We start from the raw sequence: 20,036 nt of genomic DNA on the forward strand, positions 1-20,036 counted from the left end.
AAATGTATATCACAGCTTATACGGCAACACCTGCCAACAAACAGAGGGCAGCCGTTGGTCGGATTTGTGTTCATTTGACACTAAACACCGCGTATACTTCAGGAAATCGTGGAAAGTCAAAGCGAAAAGGTTCAAAGGGGGAAAATAATAAAAGTGCCAACTCATATTGTTATCGAAAACACAAAAAAAGCGTCAAATCGGAGAAATGATGTTGTTTTTTACGAGAGCTGCGACTGGTTCCACGTTGTTATATTATGTGCGCACGAAATGCGTCAGCAAAAAAGTGAGGGCGCGTTTCCGGTGCGCCCGAAAAGGTTGCATTGTTCGCTACAACTGCCCTTTTTCTATCGATTTCCGCCTAATTACTACTACTTTTCAGTGTAATGAGTGTAACAAAGTCTTTTTACGATTTATTCTGTGACTTTCCTACTGGTGACTGTGTTCTCTGAGCAATAGTGTTTAATTGTAATTAATGCTATAAAAATGTTTCTGAAGCAAATATCACCTGCAAGTAGTGTATTTTATTTAAAAGTAAAACAAATTGAACGGGTTGTATCACGTTTCCATAATACACTCCCAGATCCCTGCAAATTATTTTATTTTCTTTGAATTAGCTTCGTTTCCCCTTGAAACCCATTTCCGTTGCCTACCGACCACCGCGAGCTCACATACATTTCATTTATATACTCATTTCCCTTTCGTTGAGAGCTTCAAAGTCTTGTGTTGAGAGAGTACGTTTCAGTTTACCAGGCGAAGACATCTATCCACCCCTCTTCCTGAAAAGCAGTGGGAAAATCTTCTCATTAGTCTCGCGTGTCTGCTCTCGTCTTGGTAAACACTTCTCTCGTTGTGTAATTCTGTAAAATTCAGGCATTAAAAAAAGAGAGTTCTCATCATTGCTATTGTGAACAATAGAAAATGCTGAAAAAAAAGTATTCTTGCTTTAAAATTTTCAGTTTGTATAAAAAACTAGAAATTTTGAGTAGCTGTGGATGTTCTATCAAAATGTTGACATTTTAATGTGTGCAGTAACTTTATAAAATGAAATATGCTCATTATTCTTTCCGGACTCAAATTAGTTTCTCACAGAGCTGCTCAGTATGCACTTTACAAATGACTCTACCTCTTCTTTCTCTCGTTTTTTCTTTCAATCCCATTAGATCCACCCCCGTTTCTTCCTTTTCTCCGTATTCTGCTTCTTTTTTTTCCCACAACTCCAAATCCATTCTATTATTCTTCGCTATTATGCCTGCTCGCCGGTACATTTGCTCTGATTTTAACAATCATTTGACTAATTTCCATTTTTCAGGATGGCATTCGCCCGCGCTCTTGGTGTGATTCAATCTGTCAGTCGAGGTTCGGGCATCGGTGAGCAGAGTGAGCTTTACGATCGTGGCCAAACATTTAGCATTAACGGAAACAATTATCGAGTAGAAAATGTCATTGCAAAAGGTGACTTTTGGTTCTGAAAGAATTATTTAAATTCTTTACTTTTAGGTGGATTTGGTACGGTATTCCTGGCTACAAATAACAAAGGAAAGCAAGTCGCCGTGAAGATCATGTTGAGTCACGATGCAGCTGCTACAAAAGATATTGACAATGAGATTGAGATGATGAAAAAGGTATTGAAGAATGGCATAACAAGTCTCTCAGCATAGTTTTGATTTCAGCTACAACACGAGAACATTATTCAACTGTTCGATGCGTCAAGTGAAGCCAGGAACTCAAATCGATCTGTCAAAGAGTACAAAATCTCTATGGAGTACTGCAGATGTGAGTTTTACTACTGTGCATCCGTCATTCATTATGTACATTTTCAGTTTCCATAGCAGACGTCTTGATGAAGTACAAAGAAGTGGCCGTTGACTTTGTCGTCCGCATTATTTATTTTACTACTCGAGCCTTGGTCTACTTGCACTCTAATGGAGTTATCCACCGGGATATAAAAGCAGAAAATCTTCTCATCAACGGAAATGGTTGGTATTTTCTTCCCACTTTTCATTAGCTTCGATTCAATTAGTCATTGATCCCTTCTCCAGGCAAACTAAAATTGTGCGATTTCGGAAGTGCAACGACTAAATCGATTGAAATGGCACCACTTTCAAATTCAGAGAGACTAGCTGTTCAAGAAGAGGTACGATGATTGATCCAACGGAAATGCATTCAACAAGATGAGAATTTCAGATGTTCAAGTACACGACGCCTATCACCAGGTCTCCGGAAGTATGTGATGTCTACTCAAACTGGCCAATCGGGAAACAACAAGACAATTGGGCAATGGGTTGTCTGATATACTTTGTCTGTTTTGGAGAGCATCCGTTTGATGGAGGAGCTCTGGCAATTATCAATGGAAAGTACAAAAAGCCTCCGCCAGTACAGCAGAACCAACTTTCTGCATTCGCTGACCTCATCAGTAAGTTTCTTTTAATAAAAAATGAAGAACGAGCAAAAAATAAAAACATCATTGATCATATACTTTCTTGATGGCGTTGCTTATGGATTTCTGAATAGAAAAGTCAGTCAAACATCTAAATATTTATTTTCAGCAAAATGCCTCACTCCAAATCCAGACGAAAGAATTACGGCTGAGAAAATCGAAGAATACATGAAAATCGCAATGCAAAAACAACCCAAACTTGCTGCAAAAACTGATTTCACGGACATCTTAGAGTTGATGAATGCCCAACCCGTACAGCATGAACAAACTATTGAATCACAAGCGGCTAAAGGATTCTTTACAATGCAGGACAAGTTATTCTCCAATCTCACTTCATTGAAGAATACTGTTGTTCAACAAACGACAAAAATGGGATGGGGTATCGAACCAACAACTACCACTCCTCGTCCTGGTCATCCTTCAACTTCTCCCAAAATGGTGCCAAAGGCTCAACGACAGCAACCATCAGAGAGTAAGTTATAGATAGCTTTCATTTCTAAAAGAATATAATAATTTAATTTGGATTTTTAAGGAGAAGCTCCATCCCAAAGGACATCCGCTACAAATACTCCTAGAGCTCCTCTAAATCATCCATCCGGTCCTGTAACTGCACCAGTGGCAACATTTGAAGCATCATGGCCTACAGATAACGGAAGTTCAGCATCAGGCCACGAATGGGGTGATTTTAATCAAGCACCGCCAGCTGCTCCTAAGAAAAAAGAAGTTTTCGACCCATTTGCGGAATCAGGATCACATACTTTGGATGCAAAACATAGTGATGATTTGCTGTCTTTACAGAATTGGCCCGGAACTAGTAAGTGGTTAAATAAAAGTTTTGTGGATATCCGTGATACTAATCAATAAAACGGAATCTTTGATTTACTTTCAAATCAAGCAAAACGACTTGTTAATTTTCAGCTCATCATAAAACAGAAGTTCGATCACAGTCTTCCCGTGATCTGTTCGACTTCGATGATCTGATGCTAAGACACACAACACCCACAACTTCGTCTTCACAATCTGGTAAGAACAAAATATCTCCTTATTCTCTACTTTTGTACATTATATTACAACTTTCGATAAATGAATCATTCCGCTAAAATGATTCATCAATAGGATCAACTAAAACTAAAAGATATCCAATTGTATCTTACCTTGTCTTTTTTTCAGTATTACAACCAACACGCCAAATGGAGAATAAGAACTTGACCAAAGTCGATTCATCGAAAAATGGAATCAATTCGTCATCGTCTTCTGCGAGTCTCGACGACATGGTTAGCGATATGTTGAAGATGTCTACCAAGAAATAAATTGCATCAGAAATACTAAAATTAGTCTAAAATATATGTAGTTATTAATCGGTTATCGTTTTCTTTTCACTTTGTCACCTGTGAATTTCACTTTCATTTGCCAGCATTCAACGTATGTGGAGGTTTTAAAACTAAAGTATGTTGTAAACGAGTAACTAACTTTTTTCACCTTTTCCTCACCCCAAAATGTGTTTTCCCATCTTTCAAATCTTTTTGTACCATCACATTCCTATCTTCCATGTAAATGAACAGTGTCGTCATGAATTTACCATTAAAAAGTTGGTGCTTCGTGTTTAATGAGAAGTTATACATCTATCGAGGAACACATCATTCGGAACGCAATGACCTACTTCAATCCTCGATATCTCCAGAAAAGAGAAGTCGATTCCGCATACAAATGCCTAAACAACTTCTCGTATTCATATTTATTTTTACATTTCTAGCGCCGGTGCTGTCTATCTATAAGTCGAAACAAAAACCTAATTTGTTGTCGAAAACCGTGGAGAACAGTATCACCTGTGATTTTTCTATTCATAAGAAAGGACCTTATGGGCAAGTTGTTTCAGGTAAATTTGAACGGTTTTTTTTCTTATATGGTTACAATAGTTGTACAGTATTTCGTTTTATAACCAAAAATAAATTTCAGGAGCTTCTCTAGACGATGAAATTTACTATAAGATAAAATGCAAACCAATTTCTGGAAATTGTCTTCAAGTGGTTAACTGCACTTTGAGTTCCGATGAACCAGGATTCCAGCCATATCCGATAATTGATGATATGGGTTGCAGTTTAGAAGAATCTCTTTTTAAGAATGTTCAGGTAAGCCATTTCATTCTCTTATCACTCAACGAAGTTATGAAATTTAATTAAATAACTTAATTATTTCAGTATCCAAACCACTTTGAGGCGGGAATCTTCAATCCCTTCCCAATTCGGTTCCGTGCGTCGTCCGCCGCCGTCGTCTTATTCTGTGTAACAACTGTGGTTCCAATTGAACATGGAAAGTGTACTCGCAGACACTGTCAATGAAGTTTCTTTCAATTTCCTTTATGGTTCGCAAACGTCTTCTTTCACTTTTTTAATCATTGATTTGTCTACTTTTCAGTTTTTCTTGAGAGGTTTTTTGGTAATGTAAAGTAAGAACCGTTTATTGGTTATCATCTTAAAGCTTGGTGTTTAAATTTATGTTGATATGGTATAAATTTTATATTTCATAGTACGTTTCAGAATACGTGTTTGCAAACTTTTTTTTTTGCAAGCGATGATGTTTATTTTTATTTTTTGTTTACTTGCCGATCAAACGACAAACCGTTTATGCAAATTTGCCGACATAGAAACCCGTAAAACCAGCTGTCGTATTATATCGTGAATTTTTACTTTTACTTTTTAATATTTTCCAACTCATTTAATCATTTTTCCTCAACGCCCTTGAACTACTCTTACCTCTTGCCAACCATAAAAAACATGACACCAATTTAGTGTCGAATTTAGTGTACGGATGCGATCCACCGTTTCTATCCGTGGATTGCATCACCGGATTGGCGGCAAGTGTCCTACTATAATCGGAGTAATTCGGTCGATCGATCAACCAGCGCATGCAAAATTTAGAGGATTTCATATGCGCTTGTTTAAAGGAGATGTTGAGAAGATAGTTAAATGAAAGGATGCGCAGACAAATCCCGCCATTGACCGGTTTTAGGAAAAAGTTTTCACCCTACCCAGGACGTTCACCTAAAATATTGTTATTTCTAGAAGCGTCGCCAACTTTTCTCTTTAAGTTCACTAAAACATGTGTCATTCACATCATTTTATCACTGGATCCAGTTTTCGCCGTTGCTTCTTCTATGACCCAACGACATGAAAGAATATATCTTTTTACTCATCGTTCTCTTATCATCTTTTTCTTTTGTTAATCGGTCACCGTGATCTTTTCGTAACCTCGTTCTTTATCTTCTCAATTAGGTGTTCCATTTTTTCTTGTTTTTCGAATCAATTCAATATCTTTTCCAGATGAAACTTCTTCTAATACTATTATACTTTGCTCCAGTAGTATTATCAGCAGAGAGAACAAAACGGCAGAGTGAGACTTATTTTTATTGTTTATTAAAAAGAAAATGTTTTTAGTATCAATCGATGACATCATATCAGGAGCACTTAGTTTAGTCAGACCTATTTTCGACACGTCGAAGCCAATTCAAAATGAAGGAATGCTAAGGAAACCCGTGAGTGAATTTTCTCTTGTAACGTTGAAATAAGAAATTAGAAAAGAAAACGATGAGGTAATTGAAGGATGCACCAACTCAAGATGATATGAGAGATTCTTCTATTCTTGGATCGCACTCTAGGACGGCACTTGATGATGTTCCATTGTGTAAAGGAAATAGCAAGTAAGTCCATTTATAAACTTCTATGGGAAAAAGTTCGTGTTCAATCCTATAAATTTTCAGCATCTGCCGTTTCATATCTTGTTCCGCTGAAAATTTTAAGAAAGACCCTACATTCGGAAACATTCAACTTGCCGCTCAAATACTTGGTGATGCTAAGCTTCGAAAAACTATAAGCAGGTTTGTATGACAAAAACCTTAATTTTACATGTAGATGCATAACTTTCAGTAACACTGACGCTGTTCAAGCAGTCTGCAAAGAACAAGGAATGGACGATGCACAATGTAAATTGTTCTCAAAAGGGTTCCAACTGATAGATAAGTGAGTTGTAAAGAGCAATGAGAACAGAAATATGTTGAGTTTCAAGATTTATGACATCCATCGAGAAACCAACAGAGACCAAGGGTGGTGCCCCACCATCAACGGAACCTCCAACAACTGCTATTCCTGATTTTGACGATCCAATAAATGATGAGCCACAGAAACCAATGATGGATGATCCCACAAAACCACAAGATGATGAGAACATGGTAAGATCAATTTTAATTGGACACACATAATCAACTGTTAACATTAAGAAACGATGGGCTGATTATGATAGCCGTGCAGTTGCACCAGTAATCACCATGCAAACAGCACATGGCTCAAAGACATGGAGCAGTAATCCAGAGACGAGTAGGGAAATAGTTATAGACCTCTATATAGATTCATGTATTTCAGAATCACTTCAACCATTGGAAATCCGGAATGACTTGATTTCCAGCTGGACTCCTATGCCATTTTTCGCACCACCTACTATCCCACCAGCCCCTCCACTTGCATTTAAATCAGTACCATCTCTGATTCTTCAGCCTATTCAGGCACCGCAGTTGGACAATGGTATATTCTTCTCAACTGACAAATTTAACTTCTTGAAGGTAAATCAAACATTCTGATTACTGTTCAAACAAAATAGTTCCAGGATTTTAACTCCATCAAACGATTACGCCGGTCTCCTGACTACTACGACCAAGTAGATGATTCAAAGCCAAAACCAAAAGCGTCTCCGAAAAAATCAACCGGTGGTGGTAGTGATGACTACTACGGAAACTTTGATAGTGGAACTGATGATAATGAAGAGGAAGAGACCACTACTGGTTTGAAGCAATGTGTTCACTTTTTAGGACTTGGAGTTTAATTTTTCATGTGTACTATATATTGACAGTTTTTATTCAAATCTGTTTGCGACGGGTGTAATAAATCAATTTTTGTAATGATGTCTAATATTTGAAACGTCGCAACCTTCGAATCTTGCAACATATCAAGTTGGAAACTCATGAAACTCCCGTAGTTTGATTCTTCCTGCTCATGGTGAGCCAGCAATTTTCTGCCATTGAGCCCCCGCACGGAGTCCAACGGTCGCAGACGATTTTGTACACGTGTGGTCCATGAAGCGTAAAAAAGTAACAGTAGACTAGGAAGTGCGGTTGAGAACAATCAAGGAGCGGCATTCAGTGGCATCCTGAAAGTGCAGACGTTGCTTCTTCGTATACTCATAGTTTTCTGTCCTGTTTCCTCCCTGATGCACACTATTAAAAAGAAAAGAAAAGGTATGTGGCGGGTTCATAAGAAAACGTACCAATTTAGATGGGGGGTACCAATTCGTGCCAATCCAACAGGAAAAATAATAGAACGATGATGGTTGGGAGAAAAAGAAGAAGGAGGAAGACAGAATGTGAATGTATACTTTTGATGATGGATATACATTTGTGGAATGGGGTAGAAAAATTGTTAGGCCAGTACTGCCTGCAATCATAGCCCTCTTTCTCCAGTCCCTGTCAACTGCTCAAACGATTGTACATTTCCTTCCGTCCTAGAGGTGTATCTGTCGACGATACAAGTAATTGAGCTTCCTATTCTTATCCCTTCGACCCCACCCACATCACTCCGCCCTATATGAGACATTTTTATGTCTGAGCCTTCCTGACAACAACTTGGATACTATTCCTGTTTTTTCATAAACCTTTTTTCACAGAATACTTGACTATAGATGTTACTCTTACAATTTCATTCTCGTTTTCTTTTCAGGAACCTTGTCAAAGACCACTAGCAAGCTGCTGCTGAAAACTATGGAAGACGAAGTAAGTTTCACTTTCACTGTTAATTATGCTTTCATCTGAACAATTTTTCAGCTTGATTCCGATCTATACGATCGTGTTAGCTACCTGAACCTGATGGACAAGATCGATACTCGGAAGAAAGTTCCAAAAGTGGGGAAATTCCGTGATGAGTAAGTTTTACCCTTTTTCCAGAAACCTGGACATAAGTGACTTCCGGAAGCAGTCTTTTTGTTTGCTTAATAGTCTTCCAGGCATTTGTCATATTCTGCTTTCCGCCAAAGTTTAGTCTTTTACCTCGGTTTCTGATGTTGTGATTTGATTTTTCTTGCATTTTGTCTTCTGCAGTTTGGTTAAGTTCTTATTCTCATATTTCTAGTTGTCTTTGTTTCAAGTTGTTCTATTATTGAATTATATCACCTTATTTTCATGTGCCACTGAAAAGTTAAAAGTTTTGACTAGCGGTTCATATAAAATGACAGTCCCACTAATATTTCCAAATCTCACGTTTTGTAATATCATGAGATATAGAAAAAATATCGGGGCGGAAAGACAATGAAAGCACTTGGGTCGCTCCATTTTAGTGAGCCACCAAAAATCCAGGAAGCCTTTAACGCAGCCAACATAAAAAGCGAGTCTGAACGAGGAGGTTGAGGAGAGGCATACAAAAAAGTCGAAGATAGCTTTCTATTTAAGAGCATTTTTGCTCCACCAAACCTTCACTCAACCATAGGATTATTGCTCTAAAAAGTGAGGTGTACGTCTTATTGCCCCCGCCAACCTTTTTTTCTCTCGGCCCGCTGCTCCGAACTACCCATTAGTTCGAGGTCAATTTCACTTGCACTTGAACTGATTCATTCCGAACTCCGACTTCATTTTTCTCATTTTTCTATATTCGATTCAACCGAAACTATTACTGTATAATGCAACGCTCAAAATCCCGACCGGTATCTAGAGTATCCAAAAAATCATATTTGTATTCAAGTTCTGACGAGGATAACCATTATAATCCATTAGGTATGTTGGTTTTCTATTTTCGCGCCACCAATTGTAAAAAAAGAGAATTCAATAATAACATTAGAATGGATGCTGTTCAATTTTGAAAACACCTTTCAAAAATCGTTCTCCCGCTGTCGCCATGTTTTTATTTAGATTTGTGTAGACTTCTCAAAAAATGAAAACTCTCTGCTGAAGTCAGGTCGGCGGGCAATTTTCGGTGGGTCTCCAGCCACGGGACCGAATAAGCTGCGCAATTGTCGAATATCATAAAGAATGGGGGCCAAAGGACGAGCACAATGGCATTTTTTCTGGGAACAATTATTGTTTGCGTGGTACCCAGTGCCTTTTTCCTGTTTTGGACTTCCCAGTCACTGGTTTGCAAACATCAAACCCGAGATTCTTGCCACTTTTTGCTCTAGTTCCCCATTTGGCACCCATTCGTTTTTTTCTCAATAATATTTCGCTGAATTCTAGAACACCAGTTTCATCAAGCGCCTTCATCATCCAGTAGTGGCTTCTTACCACCATTAAATTCTAAAGCCGTATCATGGATTGATATGGATGACTATACTATTCTACCAAGTCCTGACGAAGCTCCATTTGATCATAGTGACGACGAATACTTTACTGGCAGGCGACGAAGATCACGGAAAGCACCACGGACGGGAAGATCAGTCACTGCTTCTGAATCAATGAATCAGATCGCCGATTTTGATTTCAGGTTGAGAGTTGTAATCTGTTTTTTGGTTTTTTGGTTTTTTTATTGGTTATGTCATTTTTATTTAGCATGCTGCTATAGATCTGAAAACTCGAAATGTATCTGATCTGAAAATTTCAGTCGTTAAAAATCCATTTATCAGAGTAACACTGTAATTTGCAGTTCTGACGCTCCATCACCAAGACTGGACGCTTCTGAAGCAATGGGTGCTCCACCAGATGCTGATATCAAGGTTGGTAGCTCACAAAAATTTATAAGACCTCAACATTTGCTTCCAGCGCTATTGGGACAGTAGTTTGGATATCACTGATCTCAGTGGACACGACTTCACCATTTTCAAGCAACTCCAGGGAATGCTTGGAATTGAGAACATTTCATTCGAAACTCTTTCTCGTTTCAATGTCCGTGTCCATACTGATACCTACGGACAGCCAGCTATTTTGTTCCCGCGTTACCGTGGAATGACTTCTCGACTCCGCATTCCGATGGGGTTAAAACTGATCCGTAAAGTTGGAGATCGCATGGAGAAAGAGAATTATCCACTTCCGGATGAAACCTCGTAAGTGATCGGTTCAAAATTAAAAATTGAACATAGAGTTTCAGGGTCCGTCAAAAATTTAGTGGTGTCTTTGGACTTCACATGGCTACTCTCTCGGATCGTAGCGTTGTGATTACCACTAATGAACGTGATGCATTGGCAATCTACGAAGCTACCAAGGCGTTGGTCTTTGCTTTGCCCCATGGAGAAATTTTGGACCCACTGGTACTTCCGTATTTGGAGGAGTTTGACAAGATCTACCTGTGGTTCCCAGTGCAACACGTTAGCTACGCGAAAGACTGGGGAAGTGCTTTGAACACGCTCAAGTGTCTTCTCGTCAAGTAATCTAGAATTTTGTAACTATTGATCGAATACATTATTTTCAGAAACGAAGAGAGGCCAATCGAGCTTGTCCGTAATGGAGACCATCGTCTCATCCGCAACTCTCTTTCCAACTCGGTCAGTTATTTTTCATGATTTGTTATTCTGTTTTGAGTTTTCAGGTTGTTCGTATGAGAGAACGTGGTTTCCGTTCCATGACGGATTTGGATATGCGTGAGGGAATCCGTTCCGATCTACTCAATTCAACAAACAGAATTGTTGGATTTGGACAGGTAACAAATACAATGAATACATTCAGCAAGAAATTGATATTTCAGTGGAAACGATTCGGAGTGTTGAACAAGTATCTCGGAGGACTTCGCCCAGGGGAGATGACCGTACTCACCGGAGGAACTGGAAATGGAAAAACTACTTTTCTCTGTGAATACTCACTTGATCTTTTTACTCAAGGGGTACATTGTAGTTAACTTCACAATATCGATGGTTACTTTTTTCAGGTTCGCACTCTCTTCTGCAGTTTTGAGATGCCAGAGAAAAAGATTCTCCATTGGATGTTGGTTCAGTATGCCGGGTACGTTTTGATAATGTGAAAAGTGTTGTTATTTTCTGGCTTGCAACTTTTACTAACATTTGTTTTTGTCTGCAGTCCATCACATCTTCGAAGCCTCGCGCGCACTAACTCGTATAAAAATGGCATCAAGTAAGAATCAGTAGTTCTGGAAGGAGACTACATAGATTATTATGAAAATGAGCGCTTGAAACTCGTCTGGTCTAAAAAGTTCATTTGTTGATAATCTGTGTAATTTCTCTGACAGAAGTAGATGATTAGAACTGTAAGCTACACTTCTAAGTTTTTAGACAATATCACTTTTCTGTTGTCTATGAGTTCTCACTGCTTTTTTGTTACTGCTAACATATACTTTAGTGATATGATAAAATGCTTTTCGTGGTGCGCGAGGCAGTTGTCGATTCTATTAAACGTGTTTTGCACGGTAGTTTGTTCAGGGTACCGGAAATGGGGGTATGTGAATGAGTGTCTAGCATGTTTTTTTTGATTGTCGGCCAGACTTCCGGAACTCATTCACTTCTCAAATCAAACTGCCTCAGACTTCCATTGCATCGTGTCGAGTACAGCAACTCTATCAATTCATGGCTAGATAGATTCGAGAGATCCAGTTCTGCGTTGACGATGTTAGACTCTGAAGAGTTCATGGAGAAATCCATTAATGAAATCGCCAGGGTAGGGGAAACATAGAGAGAATGAGGGAAAACTGAAATTGCGTTTAGGCTATCCGGATCCATGTGGAGAATAGTGGAATTCAACACGTTGTTATCGATAATCTACAATTTTTGATCAACCAAGGAATGATGGCAGATGAGAAGTCAAGTGGACTGGATAGATTCCATCTACAGGTTGGCTTCCCATTCTTACCTTTTAATAATTGTTTTTCAAGAAAAAAGTGCTAGTTTTCTAATTTTTCAGGATCGCTTTGTTGGGTACATGCGTCAACTAGCCACTCAGAATCAAATCCACATCACAATGGTTGTCCATCCACGAAAAACCGACGGAGACACAGAAATTGATGTTCAACACTTTGGAGGATCTGCTAGAGTTACCCAGGAGGCTGACAACGTTTTGGCTATCCAAAGAAAACGCGATGACCGTGACCGCTCGAAATTCAGAAAGTTCCTTTATGTAAGATGATCAACCCCATTTCGATAAATTTGACTAAACTTGATATTTCAGATTTTGAAAAACCGTTACTACGGTCGACGAGTGGAGAGCGATCAACTCGAGATGGTATTCAACCCATCAACTTATTCTCATACAATTGTAGAGTTTCCCAAGTAATCAATCCCGTATTATTTCGAAATAATAACGCAATTTATCTTCCAACTCTCATTTAATAATTTTGATCTGTATTACGTAGTGCTTTTTTCATGTTTCCGCTGACAAGTTTGAAGAAGAATTTTATCTCTCTGAACCTTCCCAATTAACTAGACCAATCTACCCAAAATATGTTTTCTCCTGTAGGTCACATATTATTTTGACGTCTTTCCATTTGTCTCAATCTGAAACCCACAACTATTCAATAACATTGCTTATGTAGTTGGTTAATAAATAAAATGTTCATTACTCGAAAAAAGTCACTTCGAATTTGAAAAAGAAAGCATAGAAATCAAAACTTGTCACATGTTTTTTCGTGGAGGTGCTGGGGGAGGCGGAGCAGAAGTGGGTAGTATCCGAATTTGAGGCTGAAAACATGAAAGTTAATTGATGGAAAAAACGAAAGGAACTCACAATTGGAACATAATCACAGATTATTTCATTGTTATCATGACCAACAGCAACAACTGTCAACCCAAGGAGAATAACTATTCTGAAAAGAAAAATTATTAGTAGAGCTTCAGTCAGAAGACGTCTTCAAGTTTTTTGCCTACTTTAAAATTTTAAAGAAGATTGTTGAAAAACGTAAAATTTTTTATGAACACCTTTTTTCACCAAAATGTTTGTTTTGAATATGTAAAACAGAAATTACGTAGAAATTTTAAAATAGGTTTTAGAACAAATTTTTGAAAACTATTGAGAAATAACTTACACAGCGAGAGCAAGTAAGAACGGCTGATTAAATCCGAGCTGAGAAATAACGGCACCCATCAAGTTGCTCTATTATGCATCATTCGACCAACTCTGAATGAATGAACCATTAGAATTACTCAGGGAGAGACCCAATGTCGTAAATCTCAACGAAAGTAAATTGCACATGTGCTCTGAGTGAGGTAATAAAAAATCTAAAAAGTAAAGAAAGTGAATGGGAACAAATCACGAAATTATACCAAAAGGTAGGTAGAGAGTAATAAAACTGAAAGCAAAACGGGGCCGATGGAATTGACTGGAAAATAAGAGAGTGCGAGCTCAAATGCGATCATATTACATGGTAATACGCAGATGCAATTGCGATGAGGACTATTGAAAGATAGAAGAAAATGAGGGGAACAATTGGAACAAGTAAAGAAAAAAGAATGGATGAAGAAAAAGTTTTGAGGGAAAGAAGAATTAATTGGTTGTGTGGAGACACACATTCAGACACATAAATGTTGAAAACGGCTCGGATAGAGGAAGCCAATCTAATGTGTTTATAAATGGAAAATGGAAGGGACCATGTGCATTGCCAAGTTGCCAAAACCCCTTCGGAAGTGAAAAGGACAAAAAGGTAGAAAAGAGAGAGAAAAACCGAATAGAGAAAGAGAATTGAAGAGACAGTCAGAGAAATTTGATTTATTAAAAGTGAAAGCTTACGGCCCTTTTTCTTTTACAAAGTAATGGAACTCTGCTCGTTGGGAACTTGCGGCTAATTAGATGTGCTCAGACATTCGTTTCTGGCGTCAAACTCATCCTTCATAAATACTCGTTCTCCGTAATCCGCATGTCAGATTAGTTGATGTCAGTCTTCGAGAAAAAAGTGTCAATAACTTGGGAATAGGAAAAAAGAGATCTATCAAAAACAAAAGCTCAAGTTACTCGTGAGTTAGAACTACTGGCTACTCATATATGCGCACTATTCAGCACTACGTGTTCGAGGTAGAGGAAATATTTGATTAGATCTAACTATAATTGATTTTGTTCAGAATTGTCTGAATTTCGTAAAACTGTACGTAGAAGAATCCTAAAACTGAAAAAAACTGAGTGGAATCAACAATAATTAGTCCAGATGTGTTTAAAAATTCAAAAACTTGAAAAGCATGTCCAGTATAAACAAAAGCGTCCTAGAAAAAAGTTAAATCTAAATATTTCTGAATCAGAACTCACAATGAAACTTCTTGCATCCAACTTTTTCAAGTAAGAGGAAAAAGTACTCCGAAACTACTCTCCTTGTAGCGTTTACATGAATAAATTGTGAAGGACTGGGGGGCTCTCAGTCAAAGTACGCGACATCCTCCAGGACGAAAGATGCCTTATTACACACTGAAGGATATGATGAGGTCTGCCGGGGTTGTCCGTCTCATTTGTGAAACGGAACAAAAAAAACACGTCTTTTGTCTGTTTGTGTGCCATGTGCGTATGTGTGGGTGCTTGTGAGAGGTGACGACCGCCAAAGTGAAAAGAGGTCCAAAACGTGTGTGTGTATGCATGTATGTGCAAAACACCTTGTAGGTCCTCAGTTGAAAACGACGACAATGAAAACGGGCAAGAATTGTTACTTTTTTCCACCTCTTCTAACAAAACACGTCGATTTTAGAAGGAATGTTGGATATGTGGGATTTTTGAAAGAGTGAGAGTGAGAAGAAAAGTTTTAGCCGAGGATGTTGATGCACAAATCGAGTTATTGCTACTGAAGGGGAGAAAACGGAAATTTGAAATGTGGAATTCTGCACACTGAATATGGAATCGAGAGATTTTGACTAGCACCACTAGATTATTCATACATGCATCAAAAAAATTTGTAAGATACTAGAAGTGAATCACAAACATGTTTTTTTTCCAGAAAAAATAATTCGGAACATACCGAAATTATTGAAATAAAAAACAAAAAGGAATGGGCCGAACCGGGGATTGAACCCGGGACCTCTCGCACCCAAAGCGAGAATCATACCACTAGACCATTCGGCCACGAAATCCTTACATTCACTCTCCAGTGTCATTCCACTCACTCGCTCGTTTTCCTTCACTCCGTTTCCTCTGCGCCTCAAGCTGCGGGCGTAACAAAAGCAGTGAATAGATAGGAGTGAGAGGAAAGACTATGGAATTTGGGTAGAATGACACTTGTGATGAACGGAGTGAACACTGTGGCCGAATGGTCTAGTGGTATGATTCTCGCTTTGGGTGCGAGAGGTCCCGGGTTCAATCCCCGGTTCGGCCCATTCTTTTTTTGGTATCTTTCTAAATTTTGGTATGAATCATAAATGGTTGTTCCTTATAAAAGAATAATCTAGTGCATTGTATTATATAAATATTAAATAATCTGGATTTTAGATGTCTCATTTATTTCTGTGATTCCAAAAACTTTATTTCTCTGTCATTCTTACACAGTTATTAAAACTTGTGGTATTTGTGATATTGTAATTGGAATTGAGTAGTGGATTTACTATGAAGTTGAAATTTGAAATTTCAACCGCATGTGCAAGCAATTTTTATTTAAAACTGACGTATCAGTCAAGCCTAATTGATTGCTAATCATTGAAAAATCTTTTTTATCAGACAGAGCTACTCGACGTTACAGGAAAATATTTAATGAACACCATTCCAAAAAGTTTGGTAAGTGAAAGTAAAAATGATGGTGGTCTTGTGACTAGCAAGTTCCAACAACCAGCATTTGTTGGAGTAAAATCTACAAAGGAAAAAAGGGATTTAGAGTGGTGTGAGAGTGATTGAAGAAAGAACTAGTCCTTAGAAAGAGCTCAAAAGAAGCCAGTGAATCCTCTTCTTTTCTTCTTTCCCGCAAAGTGAATGAGCGAAAGATGTGAGAAGAAAAAGAAGAAAAAGTAGGAGGAAAAGAAGACGAGCCAATAGAACATTCGCACTCTTTTCAACAACTTCAACTACCCAAGGCTCATTTAATTTGGGAAAGGGCAGACAAGTGGGTTCCACAACGACGTTCAGCTGCCAAAAAGCAATGTCCATAAGTGCTAATTCGATTTTGATGTGAGCCGACCTGATCGCTCACCCAGTTGAATAATTCATTTGTAGAGGTTGGTTGGTCACTCAAACGGAACGAAAATACATAACAAGATAAGCTTGACTTCACACGAGACAATTGAAGTGGTGCCCAATTAACTGGAACAAAAACAATAGCAGAATCCTTCAAAAATCATATTTTTCAATATACTCCTTTTCAAATGCCTAGTTGTGAAAATAAAAATCTGAAAAAAATATTCATATTTTTAGATGCATTTTTTATTATTGAGTTGGTTTTCAGACAAAGGAGTGTATTGACAGTATAATCTCATTTATTCATTTGGTTCTTATTTATTTCATTTCGAAAAAAAATTGGCAGCAACGCATTGGCTTTTCAACAGTTTGTACACTTTTCAATTTTCTGAATTTAACGTTATCCTTAAAGTTTTCAAATTCACACATATTTAATTTAGACGCTTTTTCGGAGACAAGTTTGTCATTCTCAAGATTCCAATTCACTACCGTTCGAACGCGTTCTCTCCACGAATGGTTTGCATTCCTATCAAATATCGATACAATGTTCTAATAAATCAATTACCCTGTTCAAGTATTCCACTTTTCGAGAATCCGAAGATCGGTCATTCCTTGTTTTAATCATCTGGACCCGGTTTGAACAGCAATTGATATGAATCTCTTTTGAATAACTTTGGGAGTGGATTTTAATATGAAATAAACTATTTGGTTCTTGTAAAAATATATCGGCGGTACAAACCATTGATGATGGAGAATATTGTTAAAATACCTGCAAAATTTAGATACATTTTAAAGCTGTGGGAACAATACATAATTCTACCTACCTCACGATTCGACTTTGCTGTGTTCTGTCTTCTATTATTAGTTAGACATTTGAAATTTCTCATCAACTTTCATACTCTTTTTTCAAAGAAATTGAACGTTATCTTATCTGTAGAAGAATGACTGTCATTGGCACGGTTCAATTTGGATTTTGGAGTTTATCGTCATAAGAAACATCAATGTGATGGCTGTTTCAAGGTTTCAAGGTCTCAAAACGTTCGTGTCTTCGCTCCCCCATCATGTCTTAGGTCATTCACAAGGACACATCTTCTGACTGTCAAAAAGTCAAAATGGGGACAATCTCCGATTCGAATCGACGTATTCTGCTAGGTGGTCGGCCATAAAACTCCGCCCGCTTCGAAACGAGAAAAGGTTGGGAGCAGTATAAAATAGAACGGTGGGTAGACATTTTATCAGACTCACATTCGATGTGTTCGTTCTTCTGGATGTCTTTATTTGATTCTTTCCCGCAAGATGTTGTACCGATACTTGGTCGACAATCTAATATTATCGGTTCTGCCAGAAGATAGTATTAGTTGTGCGACCAGGAGACGGTATTTAACATCAATTTTTATTAAGGTTGAGACAGGTTGAGTTTATTTCAGATTAGAAAATACAGTAGAAGAAACGAAGGAATAAATTCTAATTTACATACAACTAATGTGGCGGTTAAGTTTATTTTGTCAATCTGACTAAAATTAAGGAATTCAAATTTTTTCAGATTAGTTGTAAAGCCAAAATTTCCTGATGAATGAAAAAAGTTTTCAAATACAAGAAAATTTACACTTTCAGGGATTTGGAATTGTAGTAGTATTGTACTTCAAAAACTATGATGGGGAAATGTTGTATTTAGCAGACTGCTCGTCTCAAATAAACACTTGGAACTGGTCGGGCCATTCTTCCACTAATCAACTCCACAGTCGCATTTCCACTGCGCGATTTCTCGTAGTCGATCATTTGTCTCCAGAATCCGATATTTGGAGAAATAATTGGGCGAACCTAAAAAACTCATTGCAATAATATCGATGATGTTTTATTTTTCAAAAAACTAACTTTGTTCACATCAAGATATGCCTCTTCCAAGGACAAATTCTCAGTGACCATCAAGTAGACTATGGTCAGCGTTGCACTTCTACTCACACCGGCCGCACAGTAGATAACCGTGTTGTGTCCCTGAAATATTTGAATTCAGAAAGGAAATAGAGAAGATAGAAATCTAAAACCTGTTGCTTCGCATCCTCAACAAATTTGACGACTGGCTCGAAGTACTGTGTGATTTTGGCAAGTGTGTTGTCATCAACAGGAACCTATTTTATTGAAATTAGAATAGTTTAATAAAAAGTTTAACAAACCTCAATTTTATCAAGTCCGGGAATCGGTTTTGTTTTGAGATTTGTGCAATCGACAGCGTGTGTGATGTTGTATTGTTTTAACTGAAGTGTGGCAACTTATAAAATTAAACTATACAAGTTAGAATTGAATTTGAGAAGGAAACAGGAAATGTTTAGAAATTTACAATGGCATCCTTAAAAGCACTTACCAAAGATGGTGTGATGCACCCATACCCCGCTAGAAAAAGGTGTGGGCGAACTTGTGTGATTGAAAGCAATGATTTGTTGTTATTACTCATCTTGGTGGTCTGAAAAACAATCGAAATGTGAAAATTGATGACGAAAAAAAAAAAAGAAAAAGTGAGCACATGACGAAGAATAAAGAAGATAAAGTGAAGAAAACAACATGGAAAACGTGATCCTTTTTTCAAATTCTCCAACTTTTCTCTTCCTATCTCTTTTCCTACGCGTTTTTTCTCTTGTTCCGGGAAAAAAACGTTTCAAGAACAACATTTCAGAAAAACGAGAAGAGAAACGGAAAATTGACCTCTTTTTTCTCGTTGCCGACGTTCCAATGGTTTTTCGCTTATGAGTCGCAAAGTAAAGGTGTTTGTGTGCTTTCGCTACTGGTTAAGATTTGATTTCGAGTGCTCGGACGTCAGCTCTTTTTTTTAAGTGGGAAGAAAAGGAAATGAGAAAGTGTAAGACAACAGGTGCTGAGATTGAGGGTTATAAACAAAATATCAAAAGAAAAAATCAATGCTCAAAGCACTTTCGATCAGGTTTGTTTTATTGAAGTGTATCACAAATCTAGATTTTTGTGAACTTGTCGGCAAACACAATTTTCAAAACACAGTTAGAGATGACTGTTGTGGTAGATTCTACCGTGTTCAAAAAATTAAATGTTTTCAATATGGAATAAAAAAAGACAAAAAAACAAACCATGAATAAAATGGAAGGTGAACACTATCGGTTTTGCTAACGTGTAATATATCAGTACTAGATATATTACTACCGCTGCACAACCCATAGCAGACAGCAACTCTTCACGAAATAATGATAGCTGAGAAGAATGAATATTGCACAGTGATCGGACTCATTATGAGATCAACACCAATTTCCACAAGCCAGCAAAAAGAATGTGCCACAAAAAGTGGTGTAAGAATAAAACAGCTGAAGCTGAGATTCGAAATTTATGCTGATTCATTTGTGTGTGACCAAAAAAAGAGGCGGAGTGAAAAGAACGTCTCAATGAGAATAAATGCTTGTCTTGCGCCGGCTGGTTCTTAATTCGGCAAGGGGACAGTGCAAACGTTCTATTGGAAAATTTATGGCATTCTGGCCTTTCGATGAAATCAAAGAGAAACGCAATAGGAGAAAAAAAAGCAAAAATGTCATATAATGACTT

The 20,036-nt window shown here is 37.8% G+C and overlaps 5 protein-coding genes across 5 annotated transcripts; 3 read left to right on the forward strand and 2 right to left on the reverse strand.

The window, feature by feature from the left end:
• Positions 1 to 1,310: 1,310 nt before the first annotated feature.
• On the forward strand, positions 1,311 to 3,747 carry GCK72_024471 (uncharacterized protein; the record flags this gene model as incomplete). Its single annotated transcript, XM_003117843.2, has 10 exons — positions 1,311 to 1,452; positions 1,498 to 1,622; positions 1,671 to 1,773; positions 1,821 to 1,976; positions 2,040 to 2,134; positions 2,185 to 2,413; positions 2,547 to 2,909; positions 2,970 to 3,251; positions 3,356 to 3,460; positions 3,608 to 3,747. The coding sequence occupies 10 exons, from the start codon at positions 1,311 to 1,313 to the stop codon at positions 3,745 to 3,747; spliced, it is 1,740 nt and encodes a 579-aa protein (XP_003117891.2).
• A 397-nt stretch (positions 3,748 to 4,144) lies between these two features.
• On the forward strand, positions 4,145 to 4,776 carry GCK72_024472 (uncharacterized protein; the record flags this gene model as incomplete). Its single annotated transcript, XM_003118188.2, has 3 exons — positions 4,145 to 4,313; positions 4,394 to 4,566; positions 4,636 to 4,776. The coding sequence occupies 3 exons, from the start codon at positions 4,145 to 4,147 to the stop codon at positions 4,774 to 4,776; spliced, it is 483 nt and encodes a 160-aa protein (XP_003118236.2).
• Positions 4,777 to 5,757: 981 nt separating this feature from the next.
• Positions 5,758 to 12,677, forward strand: GCK72_024473 (uncharacterized protein; the record flags this gene model as incomplete). The annotated part of the gene is made up of 24 exons (XM_053735906.1): positions 5,758 to 5,827; positions 5,872 to 5,969; positions 6,037 to 6,134; positions 6,195 to 6,311; positions 6,361 to 6,453; positions 6,500 to 6,662; positions 6,711 to 6,807; positions 6,853 to 7,049; positions 7,094 to 7,268; positions 8,200 to 8,252; positions 8,304 to 8,401; positions 9,736 to 9,948; positions 10,108 to 10,177; positions 10,224 to 10,504; positions 10,549 to 10,824; positions 10,870 to 10,942; positions 10,987 to 11,097; positions 11,143 to 11,277; positions 11,323 to 11,396; positions 11,472 to 11,525; positions 11,933 to 12,065; positions 12,113 to 12,238; positions 12,309 to 12,521; positions 12,573 to 12,677. 24 exons carry the CDS (start codon positions 5,758 to 5,760, stop codon positions 12,675 to 12,677), a joined length of 3,123 nt encoding a protein of 1,040 aa, XP_053579472.1.
• A 338-nt stretch (positions 12,678 to 13,015) lies between these two features.
• On the reverse strand, positions 13,016 to 13,484 carry GCK72_024474 (uncharacterized protein; the record flags this gene model as incomplete). The annotated part of the gene is made up of 3 exons (XM_003117916.1): positions 13,016 to 13,081; positions 13,128 to 13,206; positions 13,426 to 13,484. The coding sequence occupies 3 exons, from the start codon at positions 13,482 to 13,484 to the stop codon at positions 13,016 to 13,018; spliced, it is 204 nt and encodes a 67-aa protein (XP_003117964.1).
• Positions 13,485 to 18,146: 4,662 nt separating this feature from the next.
• GCK72_024475 (uncharacterized protein) lies at positions 18,147 to 18,927 on the reverse strand (the record flags this gene model as incomplete). The annotated part of the gene is made up of 5 exons (XM_003117607.2): positions 18,147 to 18,296; positions 18,351 to 18,470; positions 18,521 to 18,604; positions 18,650 to 18,730; positions 18,838 to 18,927. 5 exons carry the CDS (start codon positions 18,925 to 18,927, stop codon positions 18,147 to 18,149), a joined length of 525 nt encoding a protein of 174 aa, XP_003117655.2.
• Between the last annotated feature and the right edge of the window lie 1,109 nt (positions 18,928 to 20,036).

Source organism: Caenorhabditis remanei, chromosome X (genome assembly GCF_010183535.1).
Source record: "Caenorhabditis remanei strain PX506 chromosome X, whole genome shotgun sequence".
NCBI classification, from domain to species: Eukaryota; Metazoa; Nematoda; class Chromadorea; order Rhabditida; family Rhabditidae; genus Caenorhabditis; species Caenorhabditis remanei.